This window comes from Paroedura picta, chromosome 4, assembly GCF_049243985.1.
Source record: "Paroedura picta isolate Pp20150507F chromosome 4, Ppicta_v3.0, whole genome shotgun sequence".
NCBI lineage: Eukaryota > Metazoa > Chordata > Lepidosauria > Squamata > Gekkonidae > Paroedura > Paroedura picta.
The window spans coordinates 145,445,372-145,470,834 of record NC_135372.1 but is presented as its reverse complement, the minus strand read 5'-3'; the positions used below and the strand labels follow the sequence as shown (position 1 = coordinate 145,470,834).

The 25,463-nt window shown below is 54.8% G+C and overlaps 1 protein-coding gene across 2 annotated transcripts; it reads right to left on the bottom strand.

Moving 5' to 3' along the window:
• Positions 1–5,335: 5,335 nt before the first annotated feature.
• LOC143836621 (waprin-Phi1-like) lies at positions 5,336–13,436 on the bottom strand. Of its 2 annotated transcripts, none has more exons than XM_077336116.1 (4): positions 13,253–13,436; positions 12,912–13,025; positions 8,398–8,550; positions 5,336–5,529 (listed from the first exon to the last, which is right to left on the bottom strand). In XM_077336116.1, the coding sequence occupies exons 1-3, from the start codon at positions 13,353–13,355 to the stop codon at positions 8,399–8,401; spliced, it is 369 nt and encodes a 122-aa protein (XP_077192231.1). In that variant the 5' UTR covers positions 13,356–13,436; the 3' UTR covers positions 5,336–5,529; position 8,398. The 2 variants fall into 2 exon arrangements, with proteins under 2 accessions (XP_077192231.1, XP_077192230.1); XM_077336115.1 differs by having other exon boundaries at positions 12,882–13,025; positions 13,253–13,427.
• Positions 13,437–25,463: the final 12,027 nt, after the last annotated feature.

Here is a 25,463-nt window from a genome sequence, read left to right as displayed (position 1 = left end):
TTAGAGTCAAATAATACTGGTGTTTTTCTGCAGATATACGCCACCATGATAAACCAAGTGGGTTTTTCTGAATGGAAGTCTCTCTCTCTCTCTCTCTCTCTCTCTCTCTGTGATTGGGGTTTATTTGATAATTCTTAATAGCCGTGAGGCAGAATCCTGAATTCTGGTTTGCTTTTAAAACTATTACTCACTATAGTATGACTAATCAGTATCAGGAAATTTGATAAATTTAGCACTAACAGTAATTAGAGGATTCATTTTCACATCTTACTATCTTGCCTGATGAAGAGAACTACATATTTTGTCAGTAAAAGTTGCTGAATGTTTTTGGCCTGGTTTGGTGGTTCTGGTTCAAAGAACAGGACACACACCTTACTGGTTTGTATTATCAGATTAATAGGCTGACCAGCTGCCTTTAATATTGTTCAGTCCAGATTCTGTGATTGGATGTAGGAGAAAAGCAACTCAGTTCCATCTGGATTTGGCTGGTGGCTTCCAGTGGGAGATCGTGGCTGAGATCCCAATTCTCTCTCTCTCTCTCTCTCTCTCTCTCTCTCTCTCTGTGTGTGTGTGTGTTTGTGCAGAGCCACAACATTTAGCATAGCATTCTGCTAATCAGCTCGCCACCTGATGTGCCTTAGCCCCATATATTTAGCTTCAGCTTGAGAAATATTAGACCCAACTTTTATTGTGACTTAAAGGCCCATAATTTGCACTCAGCGGCTTAATTAGCACCTGCACACACTTGTCAGGTTCCTGCCAGTCAAAAGGAGTTACACTTCATTTAAATAATTAAAGATCAGCTGGGAAGGCATCTAACACTTTATGGTGCTACAGGAAATAAGCCCCTCAGACAGATCCAGTTGGGGCTCACAGCTGTCAAGCAAATGAGAGAAACAGAACTCAGCAGATCAGATGCCTGCACTGGGTACAAATCTGGTAAATATTTATTTATTTATTTGATTTCAAACCCACAACCTCCCCAAGGACTGTTTATTCACTTTGCAATATTGCATTTTTATGTGGAACACATCTTCTGGCACACCCCCTGGGACGGAAATGGGTACAGACTGTACCCATGTCTGTAGTCCCGCCCCAGGGTACTCGCCAGAAGAAGAAGAAGAAGAAGAAGAAGAAGAAGAAGAAGAGTTGGTTCTTATATGCCGCTTTTCCCTACCCGAAGGAGGCTCAAAGCGGCTTACAGTCGCCTTCCCATTCATCTCCCCACAACAGACACCCTGTGGGGTGGGTGAGGCTGAGAGAGCCCTGATATCACTGCTCGGTCAGAACAATTTTATCAGTGCCGTGGCGAGCCCAAGGTCACCCAGCTGGTTGCATGTGGGGGAGCGCAGAATCGAACCCGGCATGCCAGATTAGAAGTCCGCACTCCTAACCACTACACCAAACTGGCTCTCTCACTACACCAAACTGAAGACGCAGAGAGGCAGCGGGTGGAGGAGGTTGTGTCTGCAAAGCCGGTGGGGACTGAGGTACCACCCCTGAGGCCACCGGGGACTGGGACACCACACGCACAACTGCCACGGGGTGAGGCACCGCCCCTGAAGCCACTGGGGGCCAGTCTGTCACCTGCAGAGCTAGAGAAGGCCAGGGCCCTCCTGCCACAAGACGTAAGGATGGAGGGAAAGGGGGAAGGAGCCTCTGAATGTATGTGTCTGAGAGGAAGGGGGAGGGACCAGGGAGGAGACCGAGGAAGCTAGAGAGGAGAGAGAGGGGAGGTCGGGGGGCGGGAATGTGCATTTGTGTGTGTGTGAGAGAGGGAGGGAAGGGGAAAGGCCAAAGAGCCCCAGAGCAGATGTGTGTTCCACATACCTGGGAGAGGCAGAGGGTCACTACTTTTATTTTTAATCCTGCAAATTGTCTCCTTCGGGTTTCTGGAGCAGTGGTATATAAATGTTCTCCCTCAACAATAAAAGGCATGACCTGGACCGGAGATGGAGCTGCCCAAAGCATGACCAGGGCTGGAGGGAAGTGTCAGCAGCACCCGCCCACACAGTGGCAGAAGAGACAAGACCCTGCTTGCCGCATCCTGTGGCACAGACCTGCATCCTCCCGGCCCAAAGAGAGTTTCTGAGCACCATGTTGGAAGCAGCTCCCAGAAGGCTCTGAGTCTGCCCCAGTGGATGCCAGGATGCCCCTGCACTCTCTTTTCAGTGTTCTGGAAAACCCTCCCTGCTTTGAGGGCCCCCTTCCTCTTTTCTCCTAGGTCTACTGGCCCAGCAAGGTCTGCTCTGCAAGAACTCACTCATCTTGATCAAAGCAACATGCTTTGCAAGACCTCTTGCGTTAGCTCTGGGAGCGCCATGAGAACAAGCTGGCCAACCCTTTGCTTAACCAGCAGCTCAAAGTCAGCGGCGTTTCCCCCTCCCCTAACAAGCTCACTGTGTTCCTTTGCGGCTGGCTGGCAAGGTAAGCAGGTAACTCCCAGCTCAGCAAAAGAATGGAAGGAGCAAAGCGGAGATTCTGTTCAAGGGGCAGGAGGGGATCTGCATTCAAACCACTCTGCTTTTAGCCTCTGTGCTGGAATGCAGCTGGAGCCACTGTCCCCTTCAGTTTCCTCCCACATCAGAACTGGGAGGTAGGACTCAATGGCAGGGCGGGGGGGGGGGGGACTCAATGGCAGGGCCCAGGCTCTGGCCCCATTCTGATTTCCACAGGTTTGTGTTTCTGTTTCCCCCCAGTTCTTTTCAGAGCACTGTTACAGTCAGCGTTTTTCTCATGTATAAAATTTCTGTCACTTTTCTTTGTCCTGCCCCTCCCTTCCATTACAGCATTAGGATGATGGGTTTGAAAAAGGATGTCTCTAGACTCCTCCCTTGCAGAGGTTCACCTTTTCCCAGGGATCTCTGTGAGGGAGGAGGCGAGGGACCGGGACTTTAAAAAGAAGAAAGTGAATTCAGAGAACTTCCTAAACTTATCATTACAATGCTATAACGAAAGAAGCTCAAACTAAAGTTTGAAAGTGTGTGTGTGTGTGTGTGTGTGTGTGCACTGTGAGATCACCCTCCCTGTCCATCTTCAATCAGCAGCTGGAGGCTGATCCTGCACTGAGGCTGATCCTGGAGGCTGATCCTGCACTGAGCAGGGGGTGGGACTAGATGGCCTCTGTGGCCCTTCTAGGATTCTAGGAGTCTAGTTCAACAGGGGAATGGGCTGCCTCAGGAGGTGGGGAGCTCCCCCTCACTGGCCGTCTTCAAGCAGCGGCTGGACAGATCCTTCTCCTGGATGCTGGAGGCTGACCCTGCACTGAGCAGGAGGTGGGACTAGATGGCCTGCATGGCCCCTTCCCACTCTGGGATTCTAGGAGTCTAGTTCAGCCGTGGAAGGGGCTGCCTAAGGAGGTGGGGAGCTCCCCCTCACTGGCCGTCTTCAAGCAGTCGCTGGACAGATCCTTCTCCTGGATGCTGGAGGCTGATCCTGCACTGAGCAGGGGGTGGGACTAGATGGCCTGCATGGCCCCTTCCCACTCTAGGATTCTAGGAGTCTAGTTCAGCAGGGGAGGGGGCTGCCTAAGGAGGTGGGGAGCTCCCCCTCACTGGCCGTCTTCAAGCAGCGGCTGGACAGATCCTTCTCCTGGATGCTTGAGGCTGATCCTGCACTGAGCAGGGGGTGGGACTAGATGGCCTGCATGGCCCCTTCCCACTCTAGGATTCTAGGAGTCTAGTTCAGCAGTGGAAGGGGCTGCCTAAGGAGGTGGGGAGCTCCCCCTCACTGGCCGTCTTCAAGCAGCGGCTGGACAGATCCTTCTCCTGGATGCTTGAGGCTGATCCTGCACTGAGCAGGGGGTGGGACTAGATGACCTTCATGGCCCTTCCCACTCTAGGATTCTAGGAGTCTAGTTCAGCAGTGGAAGGGGCTGCCTGAGGAGGTGGGGAGCTCCCCCCTCACTGGCCGTCTTCAAGCAGCGGCTGGACAGATCCTTCTCCTGGAGGCTGGAGGCTGATCCTGCCCTGAGCAGGGGGTGGGACTAGATGGCCTGCATGGCCCCTTCCCACTCTAGGATTCTAGGAGTCTAGTTCAGCAGTGGAAGGGGCTGCCTAAGGAGGTGGGGAGCTCCCCCTCACTGGCCGTCTTCAAGCAGCGGCTGGACAGATCCTTCTCCTGGATGCTGGAGGCTGATCCTGCCCTGAGCAGGGGGTGGGACTAGATGGCCTGCATGGCCCCTTCCCACTCTAGGATTCTAGGAGTCTAGTTCAACAGGGGAAGGGGCTGCCTAAGGAGGTGGGGAGCTCCCCCTTACTGGCCGTCTTCAAGCAGCGGCTGGACAGATCCTTCTCCTGGATGCTGGAGGCTGATCCTGCCCTGAGCAGGGGGTGGGACTAGATGGCCTGCATGGACCCTTCCCACTCTAGGATTCTAGGAGTCTAGTTCAGCAGGGGAATGGGCTGCCTAAGGAGGTGGGGAGCTCCCCCCTCACTGGCCGTCTTCAAGCAGCGGCTGGACAGATCCTTCTCCTGGATGCTGGAGGCTGACCCTGCACTGAGCAGGGGGTGGGACTAGATGGCCTGCATGGCCCCTTCCCACTCTAGGATTCTAGGAGTCTAGTTCAACAGGGGAATGGGCTGCCTAAGGAGGTGGTGAGCTCCCCCTCATTGGCCGTCTTCAAGCAGCGGCTGGACAGATCCTTCTCCTGGATGCTGGAGGCTGACCCTGCACTGAGCAGGGGGTGGGACTAGATGGCCTGCATGGCCCCTTCCCACTCTAGGATTCTAGGAGTCTAGTTCAACAGGGGAATGGACTGCCTAAGGAGGTGGTGAGCTCCCCCTCACTGGCCGTCTTCAAGCAGCGGCTGGACAGATCCTTCTCCTGGATGCTGGAGGCTGATCCTGCACTGAGCAGGGGGTGGGACTAGATGGCCTGCATGGCCCCTTCCCACTCTAGGATTCTAGGAGTCTAGTTCAGCCATTGAATGGGCTGCCTAAGGAGGTGGGGAGCTCCCTTTCACTGGCGGTCTTCAAGCAGCGGCTGGACAGATCCTTCTCCTGGATGCTGGAGGCTGATCCTGCACTGAGCAGGGGGTGGGACTAGATGGCCTGCATGGCCCCTTCCCACTCTAGGATTCTAGGAGTCTAGTTCAGCAGTGGAAGGGGCTGCCTAAGGAGGTGGGGAGCTCCCCCTCACTGGCCGTCTTCAAGCAGTGGCTGGACAGATCCTTCTCCTGGATGCTTGAGGCTGATCCTGCATTGAGCAGGAGGTGGGACTGGATGGCCTCTGGGTGCCCTTCCCACTCTAGGGGTCTAGGGTTCTATAACCTGTGGCAAGCAAAGGAGAACGGGGCTGTGAGGGGCGGAGCAGACACAGCCACAGGAGACAGAGGTGCTGTGGAAAGTGCCAGTTTTACTGGGAAAGTGCCTCAGGGGCCCCCTCCAGACATGGAAGATGGAGAAGCTGCCAGGTGAAGAAGGAGTTGGTGGGAAGACAGGTGAGTGATGCCGTCACCTCTTCAGGGGCCAGGTCCGGAGAGGCAGCAGGTGGCCCAACGGCAGCTGCTCTGCAGGGACCGGGATGCATCTGTGGAGAGAAGGCCCAAAGGGAATCAGGTGCTGCTCATCTGGACGTCGGCGGGACAAGCATGAAGCTGCCTGCGGCTGAACCAGACCCCTCCCAGGGCAGTCCTGTCCACTCAGACTGGCAGCTGCTCTCCGGGGTCTCCGGCTGAGGTGGGTCCCAATCCCTTTGCACTGGGGATGCTGCTGGGGGTGGAACCTGGGACCTCCTTGCACTAAAAATATGTTCTGCCACTGAGCGATGGCTTGGCGTTAAAATGGATCTGCTGGTATTTCAGCCTCTGCAGGATACAGGTCAGGTTGTGCACAAGCCACTGGGTAGAACAAGTGCTCACCACATAGGCCTCCCTGCCTGTGCTCCCCAAAGAGCTCTGCGCTCCACCACCACCAACCGGCTACTGGTCCCTGGCCCTAAAGAAGTCTGCCTGGCCCCAACCAGGGCCAGAGCCTTCTCTGTCCTGGCCCGAAGGAGGTTTGCCTGGCCTCAAGTAGGATCAGGGCCTTTTCAGTCCTGGCCCCTGTGTGGTGGAATGAGCTCCCAGGAGAGTTGCGGGCCCTGTCGAAACCTTCGCAGTTCCACAGGGCCTGCAAAAGGTATATCTAAAGGTCCTGGTAATTACCTTCAAGGCCATACGCGGTCAGGGCCCAGTGGAGCTGAGGGACCGCCTCCCTGCCTATGCCCCCAAAAGAGCTCTGCGCTCCACCACCACCAACCAGCTAATGGTCCCTGGCCCTAAAGAAGTCCGCCTGGCCTCGACCAGGGCCAGAGCTTTCTCCATCCTGGCCCCCACCTGGTGGAACGAGCTCCCGGAGGAGATCAGGGCCCTGACGGAGCTTAAACAGTTCTGCAGGGCCTGCAAAAGGGAGCTCCTCCGCCAGGCATTTGGCTGAGATCAGGCATAACTAACATCTGAAGGGCCCCTGCCCCCCCTCCCCCCCAGAATTCCATCAATGCCTTCTACTCCTGGGGTGGGGGCTGGGAGTGGTTTCCTGCTCTGACATGAATTGAGATCTCAGAGGGAAACTAGTGTTGAGTTTGCCAGCCTAAGAGCCGGCTGAGGGCCTCCATGTGCCAGACTAGGAGGGGGAGAAAAATGCCTTAACCATGGTTGGCGCGCTGTGCAGGGAATGCTTTGCCAGGGTTAACATAAATCACTTATTTGGAAATGATTTTAAATCATGGCTTCAGGGCACACTGGAAGCTCTAATAAGGATAATATCAAACTTGCATCGATTTAAGTAGCAACTTCATTATTTGTGTTAGAAGCGCCCTAGGGATTTTGGTCTAAAGCAGCCTTTCTCAATTTTTTTACAGTTGAGAAATGCATGAGACATTCTTCAGGCTTCGAGAAACCCCATCAATGGTGAAATCCTACAGAATATGGTTGGGGAGTATAGCTATGTCCATGCTTCTGCTGGGGGCCTCCCCTTCCCTCCCCCTCCTGGTCCATCACTGACCTTTTTTGGGGGGGAAGGTCAGCATGACCATATATGGCCATATCACTTGATAAATGTTTAACAAATTTAAAAAATTATATTAAAAATGACATAAACTCCCACCCATTTGGGAAACCCTTCCAGGCCATCAAGAAACCTTGGTGGAGAAAGGCCCATCTAAGAGTTCACTTTCTTGAATCACAGAATCCTAGAGTGGGAAGTGGCCATACAGGCCATCTAGTCCAACCCCCTGCTCAATGCAGGATCAACCCTAAGCCCACTCATCATGCTTACGCCCATATTGGATTGACTCTAGTAGGCAAAACACTTTGGTGTTCCTAGAAACTAAATTGCAGGTCTTTGTCCTGGGCATTGCTGCTATATGATGCAGCACAATTGCTGCAAAAGGAAAAGAGGAGGGAATTATGACTAAGAAGGGAAATGGGCAAATGTTGCCCCCATCGTCAAGAAGGGGAAAAAGGAGGATCCAGGAAAGTACTGACCCGTCAGCTTGACGTCTATAGCTGGCAAAATTTTAGAACAAATCATCAGTCGGTCCTTGAGCAGCTAGAGCGGATGGCTGCAATGATTAAGAATCAGCATGGCTTTCACAAGAACAAGTCCTGTCAGGCTAACCTTATCTCTTTTTTTGAGAAAGTTACTGCCTTGCTGAATCCGGGAATGCTGTGGACATGGTTTACCCTGATTTCAGTAAGGCTTTTGATAATGTTCCCCAGGATATTCTTATTGACAAGTGGGTAAAATGCGGTATGGATCCTGTTACTGTTAAGTGGATCGAGAACTGGTTGACAGATTGCACCCAAAGGGGGCTTGTTAATGGTTCCTCATCTTCTTGGAGAGGAGGGGCCCTGGGCTATTCAACATATTCATAAATGATTTGGATGGAGGAATAGAGGGGATGCTGTGCACCTCCCTGGGCTTTCCTCCCCCCTTTCCCCCCAATTCCAAAATTTGCTTTGCTTAGGGCTACTAGGCAATGTCTGGGGGTTGGCAAGAGGGCTGTGGGCAGGGTTCCCAACCTCCAGGTCGGAGGTCTCCTGGGATTTCCAGGGGACAGGGATGAGTCCACCTGGAGAAAACGGCTGCTCTGGAAGGTGGCCTTGGATCCCATTGAGGCTTCTCCTCTCCTCTCCCCAGCCCTGCCCTCCTCCGGCTCTGCCCCTCAGACCTCAGGCATTTCCTGTCCTGCAGCTGGCAACCCTAGCTGTGTGCAGGGATATGGGAGGGGGCACGAAACCAGCTTCCATGTCACTCCACTTCCATTTTAAAAAATGCTACCATAGAGTTTCCAGCAATTCCTAGAGCTACCCACTTTGTTTCTGGGTTTCCCCTGGGGGTGCCATATAGATGCAGGCAATGTTTCACCTGCCCAGGTCCCCATGCTAGGCTCCCGGGGGCAACCCCACTCACTCACCTCACAGGTCGGGGGGCAAGCAGCTCCTTTTGCCACATCCGTTCAGACAGCATTTTGTGGTGGACTCGCAGTCCGAGTCCCTCAGGCATTTGTCCTGGCAGAAGCCCAGAGGAGAAATGACGTCGGTAAACTTTGGGCAGGAGCCCGGCTTATCTGCAAGGGGAGAGGAGAAGATGGTCACTGTCTGACACGTCAGACGGCCGGACTGCTGGAGCCACTCGCTGGGAATGAATTTCGGCCCTCAACTCATTTTAGGGTAGAGATTAAAACACACAAAACCTTTGCCGTTATTCTCTCTGCTCCCTGTCTGGCTCTACCACCCCTCTGTCACGACCCTCGGGTGCAGCCCCAAAAGCCCCTCAGGACGAGCACACAGGAATCCCAGGCATTAGAGTAACCGAAGGCGGTCTTCATTAAGGCAAGGAGCATCGACAGGAAATCAGCATCAAAAGAGAGCCATCATCGAAGAAAAAGAACAAAAGGACACTTGGCTAGTTGCACCCTCGGATACCGCACCCCCCTGAGCCTAAGTTCAGGTGGGAAGCCCACTTCCCCAAAGGAGCCACATATGAACTAACTGGGGGCCGAAATAGGAGGCAGCCTGCCTATCATTCACCCAGGGGATGGCCCCGCTAGAGGAATCTTCTGCACACCCCAAAGGAACCTACAGAGTCTCTCTGTAGCGTAAAGGAAGGAGGAGGGGGCTGCTTGGAAGAGTCCTCTGATGGGCCAGTCCGGCTCCAGGACAGGAGAAACAGCCAAGCTGGCATGGGTCAGGCATGGCACAGGTCACCCTCCCAGCCAGGCTAGGCTGCCAGTTGTTTATAGCTCACTACTCTGCTTGGAGATTGTTTTTGGAGGGGGGCAGGGTGCATGGAGGACAGGGACCTCAGCAGGGTATAATGCCATTGGGTGGCTCCTCCAAGGCCACTGGAGATCAATTGTACAAGTGGGAAATCTTAGTGCCCTACCTGGAGGTTGGTAACCCTGAGGCATGGGAACAATTTGGTCTGGTCCTATATTTAGAATCATAGAATCATAGAATCATAGAGTTGGAAGGGGCCATAGAGGCCATCTAGTCCAACCCCCTGCTCAACGCAGGATTAGCCCTAAGCATCCTAAAGCATCCAAGAAAAGTGTGTATCCAATTTCCTGCAAGCACAACCAGCATCAGGACCTCATGGCTCACTCAGCCTCCCCTCCCTCACACGGTGTCTGTTGTGGGGAGAGGAAGGGAAGGAGATTAGAAGCTGCTTTGAGGCTACTTCAGGTACTGAAAAGCAGAGTATAAAACCCAACTCCTATTATTATTATTATTATTATTATTATTATTATTATTATTATTATTATTATTATTATTCCGTCCCTCAGCAGAATCTCCTCAGGTAAGGTCCGACCAAACGGCAGAAGTTGTGCTGGGCACGTTGCCTCCTGGCGAACTGCTGGTGGAGGACTGGCCGTCCTGCCTGGCAGCTGCCATTGACGGGGTCACTCCTGGGAGCCCTCTTCACTCCCGCCTAAAACGGGCTTTGTGGCCCACGGTGGCAATTTGGGAGAGGAAGACGCAGTGAGGCAGCTCAAGCGAGTGAGGAGGAAGAGTCATCTTATGGCATGCTGATGAAGGCGCATGAGACGGCGGTGAGTGTGGCTAAAAGTGAGTTTTTTGCCCCTGAAATTGCGCCCGCGAGCTCTCACCTGGCGCAATTATTTATGGTAGTTCGGTCCCTTTTACCACCCTTGGGGAAGGGAGCCAATTGGAATAAGGCTGTGAGGCAATGGCAAGCTTTTCTGCAGGCAAAGTCTGTCACTCTGCCGTGACCTTCCTACCATGACTGATACAGAAACTGAACTGGATGCCCCTTGGACGTCTGAGGGTTATATGTTTGAGGGCTTCAGGCAGCTCTCTGTCACCAAAGTGGACAAGTTGCTAAAGCTGGTGAGGGTGACCACTTGCCCCCTTGATCCCTGTCCATCCTGGCTGCTCAAGACAAGTTACCAGCAGATAAGAGGCCCCCTGGGTGATACTGTCAACTTCTCCCTGTCTACTGGAGAGATCCCAGAGGTGCTGAAGGGAGCTGAAGAAACCATCGCTGGATCCTTGGGACCTGGCCAACTACTGCCCAGTAACACATCTTGGAAGCCATAGCTGGACAGTTTGAGGAGAGTCACGAGAAACTCAACCCCTCCAAGATGGAGGCTGGGCAGGAAGATGACATATCAGGAAGCGCACCTACTTGCACCTCCAGTGAGTCCAAAACTTTATCTGGGGCTACCTCAATTTGTCTCAGTACTTAAGACTCCCTTCCTGAAAATAGGGCCTCTGGCATCAGTCTGTGCCCCACACTTTCCACGGTGAACACAGAAGCAAAAAAGTCACTGAGCTTCCCTGCCATCTCCCTATCTTCCTTTAGCAATCACTTTATGCCTTTGTCATCCAAATAAGATTCTCTTATTATCTTGCCCCATTGTTGTCCTTCCAGAGGAACTGGTTGGCCCCTGCGTGAGATATAATGCTGCAATATATAAGGACCCCTGGTCTGAATCTAGCAGGGCTCTTCTGTTGTTCCTTTTACACTTCTCTGCAAGAACGCAGGATCCGGCATCTCTACGCCAAACCTCTCCTCCCCATTTCTCCTGTAAACAACTCATAGGCAGCCCCCCTTTTCCTCTCATCAAAACAGCCTCTCCCCCCGCCCATCATGCTCTGCTGTGTCACCTGACAGACCACTGACATCAGAAAGCGGAAGTCCTGCAAGCCACATCAATGCTCAATGCCAATGGAAGTCATGAAGTCCTGGGGGGGGGGGAGCAATCTGGACTGGGGAGGAATCCTTTGGTGCAGGAGGGGGAGAGGAGAGACTTTTCCATGCCTTTGGATGCCCCCCCCCATCTTCTGACCAGGCTGCAGTCAGGCTAGGAAGACCAGGCTGCCCTCTTCCAGTGCTGGCTCCTGGGCAACCTTCACCGGATGTCTCAGAGCCATGTATTTGGGAGGGGGGAGAACTGGGGGCACAGCTGATGCTAAGGGACTGAGCTGGTGCCCTGGAGAGGGAGAAACTCCAGTGGGGTGACTGTGAAACTGCCCCTCAGAGGGTTCAAGAACCTCCCAGTGCCCCACGGCCATTCAAGCTATTCTGGCTTGCAAGAAGCACATCTGCTCAGCTGCACACCCAGTGCTTTCTGCAAACAGTCACACGCATAGGTGTCACTCCCCCCTGGCTCCACCCCCCCAAGTCTCCAGGAGCTTCACAGCCTGGTTCTGGCAAACATGCCCCCACCCCCTGCCAGTGTCCGGGGGGACCTGGCAAACCTAGCAGGGCTTGGGGAGGGAAGGTACCTCAGTGGGGTGCCATGCCACAGAGTCATACACTCCCGCTCCCTCCTACGCAGTCTTTTCCCCCACCCTCCCCACCTCCAAGTCTCTAGTGGTTTTCGAAGCTGGCATGGGCAACAAGGGATGGAGGGATCGGGCCCCTCCTAGGCGTGCTGATGCCATTTCAAAAACATCTGCGAAGGGTGAGGCCAGGCCCCAATCCAGAGACGGCGTGCAGCTCGGCAGCCCCAGCAACTCCTGCTCCTCCCTGCGGCCCTTTGGGTGCAGAAACAGGCTCTCCTGAGCAGTGGGCAACAGGGCCTGGAGCTGTGCCCCCCTCACCCCCCCCCCCACCGGCGCTTGGCATGCCTACTGCCAGGAGGACGAGCCGGAGAGCGATTGGCCGGCAGTGAAGACGGGGAGGAATGAGGGGGCTGCTTCCCCATCCCCCGTCCCACACGGCACCACCAGCATCCTCCACAAACCTTGCTGTTTTCCGGAGGAGACCCTTCGGCCATCAAGGTCCGTGTCCTCTATTCCGACTGGCCGCCACTCTGCCACTGAGCCACAGTCCCTCCCCAAACACCGTGCACACGTGAAGCCGCCTGCTCCTGAATCTGTAGCCGTGGCCCATCCAAGACAGTCTTGTCGACACAAACTGGCAGCTGCTCTCCAGGGTCTCAGGCCAAGAAGAATCTTCCCCATCACCTGGTCCTTCTAACGCGAGATGCTTCCAGGGATCGAACCTGGGGCCTTCTGCATGCCAAGCAGAAGCCCCGGCTGCCCCCCCCCCCCACAAATTCTTTTACCATAAAGATTCTGCAGGCCAGGCCTGTCCAGCTGCCCCTGTGCGGCCACGGCACGGATCGGCTTCCCCAGAGACCTTTGAGATGGCCCTTGGAGGGACACAGCACCAGCCTGGGAAATGGACGTCCCTCAAGCTTTGTTCCGAACCCAGAACTGGCCAAGGCCTCAGGGCCGTGTGGGTGGGGTGCAGCGGGCCTGGGGACGGCCTCCCTGCTTCGATCCTGGGATGCCAGGGCCTGGGCTCCTCCTTGCGGGGCGCAGCCTGTCCAAGGCCCTGTGCCAGACCAGCCTGCCAGGGAGGCCCTGCGGTGGCCCTGGAGGGGGAGGGGAGGGGGGGGCGGAAGGCAAGGGAAGCAGGGGGTACCATCAGGGACTTGACAAGACGTCCCACAACCCGCCGGGCAGCACTTCCGGTTCTCCTCGCAGGCGGCATCCGTCTGGCACTCCTCCGTGCAGTTCGCGGCGCTGCTCATCACCGTCTGTGTCTGGGGGCAGCTGCCGGCCTTTTCTGCAGGGGGAAGACACAGGGGCAGGTGGCCCGTCCCGTTTCCTTCTCTCCACTGGGCTTCGGGGCCTTAGGAAGCCGCCCTTCCCCGTCCCGAAGGGCGAGGAAAGGGCACGCAGATGCCCTTGACACGGATGTCAGAGTGCCCGCTGGCCTGGGATCTGGGCGGTGTGCCCACTGCTCATGTGTGACGGGTCTTCGCCTGCCAGAGGCCTGCCACTCACACCCACCTGTTGTGTTCTGCCCAGATGTGCCCGGCAGCTGGGCGATGAGGAAGAGGAGCCCCACCGAGGAGAGGAGGAGGAGGAGGGGGCAGCCGCCGCCGGACTTCATGGCGGAGCTGCACGGAGCGAGCGAGCGTGTGGGGCTGTGGCCGACCCGGGCTGGGCTTTAAGCTCTCGCCAGGTGTGGCTGACCCAAAGGGAGGGGGGGAGGGGGGGAGGGAGGGAGGGGGAAAGAGGCCCGGCTCCCAGGTGATGAATAGAGAACAAGCTGAGCTGAACACTCTCCTCCTCAGGCCGTTGCACAATCCGCACGGATCAGGTATCAGGGCTGGCAGGGGGGAAATGCAGGCTGGGCGAGAGGCGGCTGGGAAGGGCCAGGGAGTCTCTGAGCAACGGGGACGGGGGGAGGGGGGAGGGGGCTGCTCTTCCTTCGGCAGCTCCTGCCCCCTTTGCTCTTGCAGCAAGCGGCTGCCCATGACTCCGGAGCCAGAGAAGAGCCTGAGATCCCCGTGGAGAGGGAGGGGAACATGGGCAGCTCGGAGGGCCCTGGCTGCCCTCTGCCAGTCTTCTGTGCCTGGTGCCAGGACACGGGTGAGACTGAGTGGAGGTCTGATGGATGGATCCGGGCAGCTGCCACCAAGAGGAGCATGGCTGAAAATGCTATGCAGAAGGAAGCAGGGAGAAGACAGGCTGGACTTCCAGGTGGCCCCAGGATGGGGCAAAGTGGCCAGAGAGCCAGCGGAGGGCAGGAGGCAGAGTGGCCAGCAGAGCAGGGGGGGGGCTGCTGGCTGCGGTCTTCCCCTGCCCTCTTCTGGGATGGGCCTTTCATGCCTGGTGGATGAGTGCCATCAAGGGACGGCTGCTGCGTTTCTGTCCACCTGCGGTATGACCTGGTTGGAGGCGGGAGGCGGAGCTCTGTGGCCATCCTCCCAACCCAGAACGGCTCTTCTGCTCTGCTCCGTCTGCGCCTTCCCTGCTTTGAGGTCAGGCCAGGCTGGCGGGTCTCCGCACACCATTGGTGGCTCGGCTCAATTGCTTGGCAGACCTTTGTTGGCCAGGCTGAGGTTGATGGCTGGGGGGAGGGGGAGGGCAAATGGACCTGTCGCTTGGATCGCAGGGGCTTGGTGCAGTGGCTTCCGGGTGGCCCTGAGCTCTCTACCCCTCCGGTGGGGCGAGTGGGCGTGAGGTCTGGCTGGCTGGGTTGGGGGGTGGTTGTGCCCAGACAAAGTGGGCACCCACCGCCAGCAGCCGGACGAGGCAGGGAGTCCCAACACATAAGCATCAGCAGGTGCCCAGTCCTTGTCCTTGGGGTGAGGACCAACTCTGAAGTGTCCACAGATCCAAACCACGGAGCCCACCAACACCGGTTGCAAGGGAGTTATGCAGGCTGATCCCCATCCAGGGTGGCCAGCTGAGGGGCTCCCTCCCCCCCCCAACTTCACGAGCACTGAAGGGGCTGATCCCCCCTCCCTGTTTTGGCATTTGGAAAGGTGCAGGAGGAGGAAAAACAAGAGCGCCTCAGCCTGCCGCATGGCAAGCCCAAGCAGGATCTGGCCCTTGAAGCAGATTTAAATCCCTTTAAACGGGTGGCCATATCCATGGTGGTGAGACCCATGGATGCTGTCTTGTCTAGCTTGTCCCTGGGGAGTGCAGAGCAGATGCTGCCCTCTGCAACACAGGAGAGTCCTGGGGCCCACCTGGCCCTGCCATTGGAGCACGTGGGTCTACCTGGCTGCTTAGGTATCTGCAAGCATGATCCCCCCTCCCCTGCCACATGATGTGGCCTTCCTCAGGCCAACTCTGTCTTCTGTATAAATTCTTCCCTCCTTTGGAAGGTGGGGGAGAGAAAGGAAGCCTGAAATGACTGGCAGCCATTTAAACTTCCCCAATTTCCTGCCTGCCTTAAGACTGGTGTGGATCCAAGTCATTCCCGTGACCCTTTTCACTTCCCTCCTTTTGGAAGGGTGGGTGAGCAATAATCCTGAAATAGCTGCCAGCCATTTAAACTTAACTGCTTGACCAGGTGCCATTTAAATACCTCTCACAGCATGCCTCCTCTCCTCAGTTGTTTGCACTTTGTTGTTGTTAGGTGCGAAGTCGTTTGCGACCCATTGCAACCCCATGGGCAATGATCTTCCAGGCCTTCCTGTCCTCTGTCATTCCTCGAAGTCCATTTAAGCTTGCACCGACTGCTTCAGTGACTCCATCCAGCCACCTCATTCTCTGTCGTCCCCTTCTTTTGCCCCAGCATTAGGCTATTCTCCAGGGAGTCCTTCCTTCTCATGAAGTGGCCAAAGTATTTCAGTTTCATCTTCAGGATCTGGCCTTCTAAAGAGCAGTCAGGGCTGATCTCCTCTAGGACTGACCGGTTTGTTCGCCTTGCAGTCCAAGGGACTCGCAAGAGTCTTCTTCTCCAGCACCAGAGTTCAAAAGCCTCAATTCTTTGACGCTCGGCCTTCCTTATGGTCCAACTTTCACAGCCATACATTGCAACTGGGAAGACCATACCCTTGACTAGACGCACTTTTGTTGGCAGGGTGATGTCTCTGCTTTTTAGGATGCTGTCTAGATTTGCCATAGCTTTCTTCCCCAGGAGCAAGCGTCTTTTAATTTCTTTGCTGCAGTCCCCATCTGCAGTGATCTTGGAGCCCAGGAAAATAAAATCTGTCACTACCTCCATTTCTTCCCCATCTATTTGCCAGGAATTGAGAGGGCCGGATGCCATAATTGTTTTCTTGATCTTGAGTTTCAATCCAGCTTTTGCACTCTCCTCCTTCACCCGCATCAACAGGCTCTTTAGTTCCTCTTCGCTTTGCACAGGTCTGTTCAAATTCTCCCCCGCAGGGCAGAACCTCATCCTCAGCTGTTTGCCAAGCTGTGCACTGCTAGTTTTGTGGCATTTAAATGCCCCAACCAACTGATCTGTGGAGAGAGGCTTGTCTCTGTGGATCAGCTCTGTTGGGCTGTGGGCCAGCAGTTCACCCCCACACAGGCAGCCTGACAAGCAGCTGATCTGCAGAGACAAGCTTCTCTCTTGGCTCTGGAATCTGGACTGAGTCGGAGAGCCAAAAAATCCAGCTTTCCTGAATCGATCCGTACCTGAATCCCAATCCTGTTCAGGTCGATTCAGTGAAACCTGAAACATGCAAAGCCCGTCTCGATTCCTGCCGCTGCAGAAGTTGCCTCAGCAGGGAAACACCTGAGGAAAGAACAGCCTCTGCCACTCCCTGGGAACAACGCCCAACGACTCAAGGGACCGGGAGGGGACACCCTGTCCTTGGAGCTGAACAGAGGCAGGGATCTTTCCTGGGGAAAACAGGGGTTGCTGTGTGCATGTGTGCGTGTGCGTGTGTGTGTGAGATGACGGACAAGCTTCCAGCTTCACTTCTTCAAAGCTTTCTTGCGTCTGTTGGGATTTCCTTCCTCTCCTCCGGGCTATGCCTGGCCTAGGGCAGGGAGCACCTGGTAGCTGCACCTCCCCTTTGCTAACTGGTAAGAAGTCCCAGGAGTGGCACTTGGCCCGTTGGGCTCCGTTTGGAGGAGAGCTGGCTCAGCAGCAGAGCTTTGCTGGGGATGCAGAAGGTCCCAGGTTCATTCCCAGCCGGCCTCTCCAGCTGAAGGGTCTGGCAGGAGCTGACATGGAAGAGCTCTGCTGGGGACCCTGGAGATCTGCTGCCGGTCTGAGTCGAGGCATTCGAGTGCTCAGGGTCCCTGTGACAAGAGGTTTTTAAGCAGAGGCTGGAGAGCCATCTGACGGAGAGGCTGAGTCTGTGAAGGCAAAGGGGTGGCAGGTGACAGTGGGTGAGCGAGAGGGCTGTGAGTATCCTGCACAGTGCCGGGGGTTGGACTAGATGACCCAGGAGGTCCCTTCCAACTCTATGATTCTATGAAAGTGCTGAATAAAAATATTTATTTATTTCATTTGAATCCCCCTCTTCTAATGAATTTCCTTATGGTGATGAAAAAGGCCAGCAAGGTGTTTTTTTTGTGATATAAGAAAGCATCTGTCTTGATTAGAACCAGGGTGGTCTTCAGGGTCCCTGACTTCAGACCGCCTGGATCTGTGGTAAAAACAGCGAAGGGCTTTCCTTCCCCAAGAGAAGGGCTGAAGAACTGCCTCTTAAAGAAGAAGGGAATGAAAGCTGGGAACCCATTAACCTCAGGCACAGATTGTTAGCACGGTCCCATGACCTTAATTGGTCCATTTTAAAAAAAGGACACCCTCAGCCCATGGCAGGAGGAAACGGTGGGCAGAAAGACAAGAGACAACAATCCCCGGGCATTTCGTGGCCTCTGGCTCCAAGGGCCGCACCGGCTTGCATTACTCAGCGGTCCCTCAAGAGAAGGAGCCTCATGAAGGGTCCTCTTCCCAGGCCAGGCAGGGGAATGTGGGGGAACCTGCTGTGCAGGAGCCAGGCCAGCCACCAGGAGACCCCGCCAGGAAACGCCCATCCGGGTGTCCTCTGCAGCCAGCTTCTCTTGCTCTGCGCTGTGGCTATACGGAAAGCAACTCCCAGGGGCGGCTGGAGCAATAAGCACACAATGAAATAAAACTCACCAGCATCACAAGTCTGCTGATGTCACGTCTGGGGAAAAGGGCTTGTAATGCTGACCATCCCCCCCACACCCCACGCACCCCCCCCCCATGTCCTGTTGCAAATCCTTGGCCTGGGAAACCCAGCTCAACCCTCAGGCACAGAGAAACTCCCTTAACGCTATCAGATTACTTCCCTGTTTTTTTTTTCTTCTGGCAGGATATGCATGCTAACCGAGAGTTCTTGAACTCTTCAACTGTCCGTGAATTTAAAGTGGTTTAGAGTCTCTTTAATCTTAGACAATTGAAACAGTTACAGAAAGATTAATTGCTTTCTAATGTTGGTTGGCCTTATAGAATCCTAGAATCATAGAGTTGGAAGGGACCTCCTGGGTCATCTAGTCCAACCCCTGCACTATGCAGGACACTCACAACTTCCTCGCTCATCCACTGTCACCTTCCACCCCCTTGAGCCTTAGCAGAATCCGCCTCTCCGTCAGATGGCTCTCCAGCCTCTGTTTAAAAATCTCCAAAGATGGAGAGCCCACCATCTCCCGAGGAAGCCTGTTCCACTGAGAAACCGCTCTATAGAATCCTAGAATCCTAGAATCCTAGAGTTGGAAGGGACCTCCTGGGCCATCTAGTCCAGCACCCCACACAATCCTGGACACTCACAACCCTCTTGCACATCCATTGTTACCTGCCACCCCCTTGAAGCTTCACAGAATCCTAGAATCCTAGAATCATATAGTTGGAGGGGAACTCCTGGGTCATCTAGTCCAACCCCACAACCCTATTGCTCATCCACTGTAACCTCCTCATCTTGCTTCACCAGATATAACTCAGATGGACTTGATTATTTGCTCATTTGCACTTGCCTTGATTAGTTCATACTTCAGTAAGAACAAGGTTGCCAACCTCCAGGTGACACCTAAAGATCTCCTGCTGCTGATTTTCAGATTACCAAGATCAGCTCCTCTGGAGAAAACGGCTGCTTTAGAGGGGGCATAAAAAGGTTTTCTCTCAGTGCGACTCATTGGGGCTGGGCAGAAGATCCCTTCTGGCCATTTGGCTATCACGGTTGAGGACTCTTTTCCCTCCAACCTTTCCCTCCCCAGGATCCCCCCCCCTTCAAACAATCTCGAGGTACCTCCCAACCAAGCTCTAGCTACCAATGACACGATGATGGTAGAAGAGATTTAGAGAAAGATAAACCTGATATTTGTCTACAAATAGACACTGCCATGATAAGTAAATATCATTTCTCTGGGCGGAAATTTCAGAAGAAGATCAGGCGAGATTAATGGGGGTGTGTGTGTGACTTGAGCTTAGTTGATAATCCCTAAAAGTCATGAGACAAAAACCTGAAACCTGGTTTGCTTTTAAAACTGTTACTCACCAAGATATAACTGTGAACATTTCACCCATTCTTTTAACAAGAACCGTGGAGCTAATTTTCAACTGCCCGTATGTCTTACTGGCTTGCCTGATAAAGAGAATTATTTCCTTTCCCCAGTAAAGATAGTAAAAGATAGTATTTGATGTTATTCAGTCTGGTTTGATAGACAGCAAGACTGCCAGTGAGGGGTACCTCCCCACCTCCTTAGGCAGCCCATTCCCGTGCTTAACTAGACTCCTAGAGTGGAAAGGGGCCATGCAGGCCATCTAGTCCCACCCCTGCTCAGTGCAGGATCAGCCTCAAGCATCCAGGAGAAGGATCTGTCCAGCCGCTGCCTGAAGACGGCCAGTGAGGGGGAGCTCCCCACCTCCTTAGGCAGCCCATTCCACTGCTGAACTAGACTCCTGGAATCCTAGAGTGGGAAGGGGCCATGCAGGCCATCTAGTCCCACCCCCTGCTCAGTGCAGGATCAGCCTCCAGCATCCAGGAGAAGGATCTGTCCAGCCGCTGCTTGAAGACGGCCAGTGAGGGGGAGCTCCCCACCTCCTTAGGCAGCCCATTCCCCTGCTGAACTAGACTCCTGGAATCCTAGAGTGGGAAGGGGCCATGCAGGCCATCTAGTCCCACCCCTGCTCAGTGCAGGATCAGCCTCAAGCATCCAGGAGAAGGATCTGTCCAGCCGCTGCCTGAAGACGGCCAGTGAGGGGGAGCTCCCCACCTCCTTAGGCAGCCCATTCCACTGCTGAACTAGACTCCTGGAATCCTAGAGTGGGAAGGGGCCATGCAGGCCATCTAGTCCCACCCCTGCTCAGTGCAGGATCAGCCTCAAGCATCCAGGAGAAGGATCTGTCCAGCCGCTGCCTGAAGACGGCCAGTGAGGGGGAGCTCCCCACCTCCTTAGGCAGCCCATTCCCCTGCTGAACTAGACTCCTAGAATCCTAGAATGGGAAGGGGCCATGCAGGCCATCTAGTCCCACCCCCTGCTCAGTGCAGGATCAGCCTCCAGCATCCAGGAGAAGGATCTGTCCAGCCACTGCCTGAAGACGGCCAGTGAGGGGGAGCTCCCCACCTCCTTAGGCAGCCCCTTCCACTGCTGAACTAGACTCCTAGAATCCTAGAATGGGAAGGGGCCATGCAGGCCATCTAGTCCCACCCCCTGCTCAGTGCAGGATCAGCCTCCAGCATCCAGGAGAAGGATCTGTCCAGCCACTGCTTGAAGACGGCCAGTGAGGGGGAGCTCCCCACCTCCTTAGGCAGCCCCTTCCACTGCTGAACTAGACTCCTAGAATCCTAGAGTGGGAAGGGGCCACAGAGGCCATCCAGTCCCACCCCCTGCTCAGTGCAGGATCAGCTTCCAGCATCCAGGAGAGGGATCTGTCCAGCCGCTGCTTGAAGAAATGTGCGGGACAGAAATCATTTCTGCTTGTCCTTTTTCACCACAGCCTCAAAGCTGAGTAAGATTCAGGTGGGAATCTGTGTTGGTCTGAAGCAGCAGAATTAAGTCTGCATCCAGAGGTACCTTGAAGACCAAGAAAGTTTGATTCACGCTGTCAGCTTTCGTGTGCATGCCCACTTCCTCAGACAAAGTGAACCCAAATGTCCTCAGCCATGACATCTTGGCTGAGAGTGGGTGGGTGGGATGGCAGATTGAATTGCCAGGAAGAGCTAGTTGCATGCAGAAGAAACTGGGGGGTTATAGCTGAGATTGGATGAGGGCAGTTAAGACCCCAGGATGGCAGGAGATTACCATACAGGTCTGCGATGTAGCATGCAGTCACTGGTGGTGGTTGGCAGCCATTCAAGAGTTGGACTCTTGCGGATCCCCTGGCACAGCTGCTGCCCCGATCCCTGATCCCGCACCGCCCCCCTTTGTTCCTCAGCCATGCAATGTGTATGTAGTGAATTATTTTGTGCCGCAGACCCACACGGCCACCCACTCAAACGTATGAAGCAAGCCGAACCGGAAGACCGTCGATTCATTTGTAATGTGATGTGGGAGGGGTCTTATGGATCCCGCGGACAGCCCAAAAGACAACTGAGTCACACCTGGAACCTCCCTAGGAGCCAACATGACTAAACTGGGACTACCGTACTTCGGCCCCATGATGAACACAGAAGATTCCCTGAGAAAGACAAAGAGAAGCCGGGGGCGGCAGGAAAGGAGGAAGACCCGACACCAGCACAGGACTCTGCCTTTGGCCAATCAAAATCTGTATTGGGGGCTGTGGGTTTTCTGGCCTGTGCAGCCTTTAGGGAGTAAAATGCCAGACCACGTTCAGGTGACTCCATGGAAGCCTGCAACAATTTATTTATTTATTATTGACTACATTTATATACCACTTTCCTCTCCAGTGGAGCCCAAAGTGGCTTATAATACAATCCCCTTCTCCATTCAAAGTCCGCATTACCTACTCAGAGAAGAAGAAGCAGCAGCAGCAGCAGCAGCACAGTTGGTTCTTCTATGCCGCTTATCCCTACCCAAAGGAGGCTCAAAGTGGCTTCCATTCGCCTTCCCTTTTCTCTCCCCACAACAGACACCCTGTGGGGTGGGTGAGGTTGAGAGAGCCCTGATATTCTTGCTCGGTCAGAACAGTTTTATCAATGCCGTGGCAAGCCCAAGGTCACCCAGCTGGCTGCATGTGGGGGAGCGCAGAATCGAACCCAGCATGCCAGATTAGAAGTCCGCCCTCCTAACCAGGACACCAAACTGGCGTAGTTGTTGTGATGCTGGGAAAGACCCCCCTTTCTGGTGCTGCTCACTCTGCAGGTGTGCTGCAGCCCCTTTGGCCAAACAACCAGCCCCCAGGACTACATTCCAGGGAAGGGGCAGGAGAGACCAGACCGGTTGGCCAGGCGCCCCCCCCCCCCCGGAGTATCCCAAGCTTGGCTTTGGCATCCCAAGAGTGACGTCTGCATTCCTGTCCCCAGGACAAAAGGACTTCCTGGTCGCAGGCAGCCCTGCCCTTGTTTGCCTTGTGGACACAAAGCCACCGTGTGTTGAGGCTGGCACCCGAGCAGCCCAGGTGGAGAGCTGATGCGTTTCGACGGGAGAAAGAAGTTGACAGGTGGCCGGGAGGTGACAAAGGAGGGAAGCTTGTTGGGACCGTCTCAGAAACCAGAATGGGCAGTAAACTGCTGAAGCAGAGGAACGAGAGCCACTAAGCAAACAGAAGGAAATCCTCCACTGGCTCAGAGAAGCACTGGCCCATGGAGTCCCTGGCTAGCTCAGCACCAGGTGGCCACCAGAATTAAGATTTTGGAAAGAAGAAAAAAAGCACCTTTCGGCTGAGTGTCTGCAGAATAAATGAATGGGGGGCATCTGCTAGCTAAGAACAGCAGCTTCTAATCTGGCAAGCTGGATTTGCTTTTCCGCTCCTCCACGTGACATGCAGCCATCTGAGTGAACTTGGGCTAGTCACAGTCCTGTTAGAGCTTTTCTCACAGAGCTCTCTCAGCACCACCGCTTTGAAACTCTTTCGGGCAGCAAAAAGTGGGGTATAAATCCAACTCTTCTTCTTCAGGTTAGACAAGTGCTTGTTCTCAGTTCTCCGGGGGTCCCTGGCTAGCCAGGGCAGGAAGACAGAACGCCAAAGAGCAGAGATCAGGGGCCAGGCCAAGCTCCTCCTGTCTTTCAGCTTCCTTGCCATGGTTTTCCTCTAGTTCAGGGCCTACAGAGATGCCGCACCTCATTCCATTGTGGCAACACGGCAGAGATTCTGAGGACACGACATGGACCCTGCGCTATAAGAACGGGGCCAGGAAATGGCCACGTCAACTACGTGGCTCACCAGATAATCTTGGGCCGGGCTCTCTTTCTCTGTGTGTGTCATGGAAACAAGACAGATTGCAGATGACACACAGACAAAAGCCTTACCTCTTCCACCTTCCAGAGGGGAAATAAGTCCAATGATGGCTACTAACCATTGGCTCTGAGGGGAACCTCCACATTCAACCTCTCACCCAAGAGCCAGGAGGCAGCAACAGGAGAGGACCTCAGCCTCTCTGCCCTGTGGCTGGCTCTCCAGAGGACCTGGTTGGCCTCTGAGTGAGACAAGAGGCTGGACTGGAGGGACCCTCTCTGGTCTGACCCAGCAGGGCTCTTCTTCTTATGAAGGCCTCAAACTCTTTACCCTGTAAAGGTAGTAAGTTTTTCAAAAAAAGAGCTAAGGCTAGTCTGACATGATTTGTTCTCAAGAAAGCCATGCTGACTCCTAGTAATTACAGCCATCTGCTGCTCAAGGACCGACTGCTTGATGATTTGTTCTAAAATTTTGCCAGCTATAGACATCAAACTGGAGGCTCGGTAGTTATCTGGATCCTCCTTTTCCCCCTTCTTGAAGATGGAGACAACATTTGCCCGCCCCCAGTCTTCTGGCACTTCACCTGTTCTCCTCTGCTGCTCACAGGAATCTCCCTGCCCTCCTCCAAGTTGTTAACCTTTCTAATACTTAAAGGCAGCAATCATGTCCCCTCTGAACCTTCCTCTTCTCCAGGCTGAGCATTGGAAGGCTGATCCTGGATGGAGCAGGGGGTGGGACTAGATGGCCTCTATGACCCTTCCAAACTCAGCCTTTCCTCATCGGTCTTGGTCCCCAGGCTGCCCTGGATCCTTCTCGTTGCTCTCCTCTGCACTCTCTCCGTTTTGTCCACATGAAGCTGCTCAGAAGATTCACCGACCAAAGTCAGGCGATTATTCCCAAGGCACAATTCTTGGTCCCAAGGACCAGGAGAGATTTGCCTGTGTTTTGTTCTCTGTATAAGATATCTATATTTATATCCCTTTCCCCACAAATTAATGGGCTCAAAGTGTCTTAAACATAATCTTTAAACCACCCGTGGTGCCGCGGGCGCCACGGACTAAATAAATGGCTAAGGGGTTCTAAGGCGGGATGTGTCCGTGATGAGGAAGGGTCCGGATTGGACCCTTCCCCCGGATGGACAATCAGAGGGACCAATCGGGAGGCGCACAGCGCCTACCGATTTGTCCCTCCGATTCCCAGCCCCAGCAACTGTGAGCCGCGCACAGCGCGGCTCGCAGTTGCTCCCTTTGCCGCTGGCCGCTGGCGAAGCGCCTCCGACGCGTCTGGCTGGCTGCAAGGGAGCCTCCAGCAGCCGCGCAGAATGCGGCTGCCGGGGGCTCCCTGCCCGGCAGCTTGATGCGGTGAGAGGCACAAAGCGCCTCTCGCCGTGTCAGCTCGCTGCCCAAGGGAGCCCCCGGCAGTCGGAGCTCTCAAAGACCCGCCCGCAACTTGACATGGCCACCGCGGACACGCCCAGGACACCCCGCCGGCGCCGCCCGCCCTCGAAGACGCCTCATCACTAAGGTGCCCTTCCTTTCCGCGCGCTGCCCTGTCCCTCCGTCTCCCCCACATTCTAGCGCCCATTGTATTTCGTTTACAATGGGCTCTTTTCCTAGTTAATAATAAAATCACAACAATATTGGCTCCCCCAATCCCCCCAGGAATGTGAATTACTCAAATAAAAAATCCTCCCTCCCTTGCCATTGATCCAGGGAAGAATGCAGCCAACCCCAGAGCCCCTGCGCGGGAAAGCTGCCCTTCCTGCAGCTGTTAGGTGGGAGCCCCAGCCAAGCAGGGCTGGCCTTCTGAAAAGGATCGGGGCCCAGCTCTGCGTGTGTGTGTGTGTGCGAGAATGAGGAGGATGCAGGAGCACAAGCAGCAGCTTCCCTCTGCCCCCCTTTGGCATAAGCAGACTGGGTGCGAATCTGAGCAGGTGAGCTCCAGCCCCAGCAGGGTGACAGCACCGTCCCTGTGCTAGTCCGGAAGAGGCCACAAGAAGACTCTGGGCTGCTTCCCTCCCCCCCCTCGTTCCCTCCCTCCCTCCCTTTTCCTCCGTGGGAACCCAAAGCGGCTTCCCTGCTTCTCCTCTCCCCCATTTTACCCACACAACAACCCTGCAAGGTGTGTCAGGCTGAGAGCGTGACCGTGACTGGCCTGAGGTTTCCATGGCAGGTTCGGGATTCAAACGGGCTCTCCCAGATTGCAGCTCAATGCTGGTTTGGGATTCAGACCCCCCCCCCCAGCCCAACCCACCAGTGGGAACTGCAGGGGTGTCGTAGAGCTCCTGCATTTGGCACTCACCTCTGCCTGAGGACTGCGTAGCCGGAGCTGCCGAGGAAGCCTCGGGGCCCAGCAGCCCCACAAGGAGCCCCACAAGGAGGAGAACGAGCCCCGACTTCATGGTGCCGCTGAAGGGAATTGGGTCTCCAGCCCGAGCCAGGACTGGCCGGCTTATAAAGCCCGGGGGGGGGGGGAGAGGCAAGG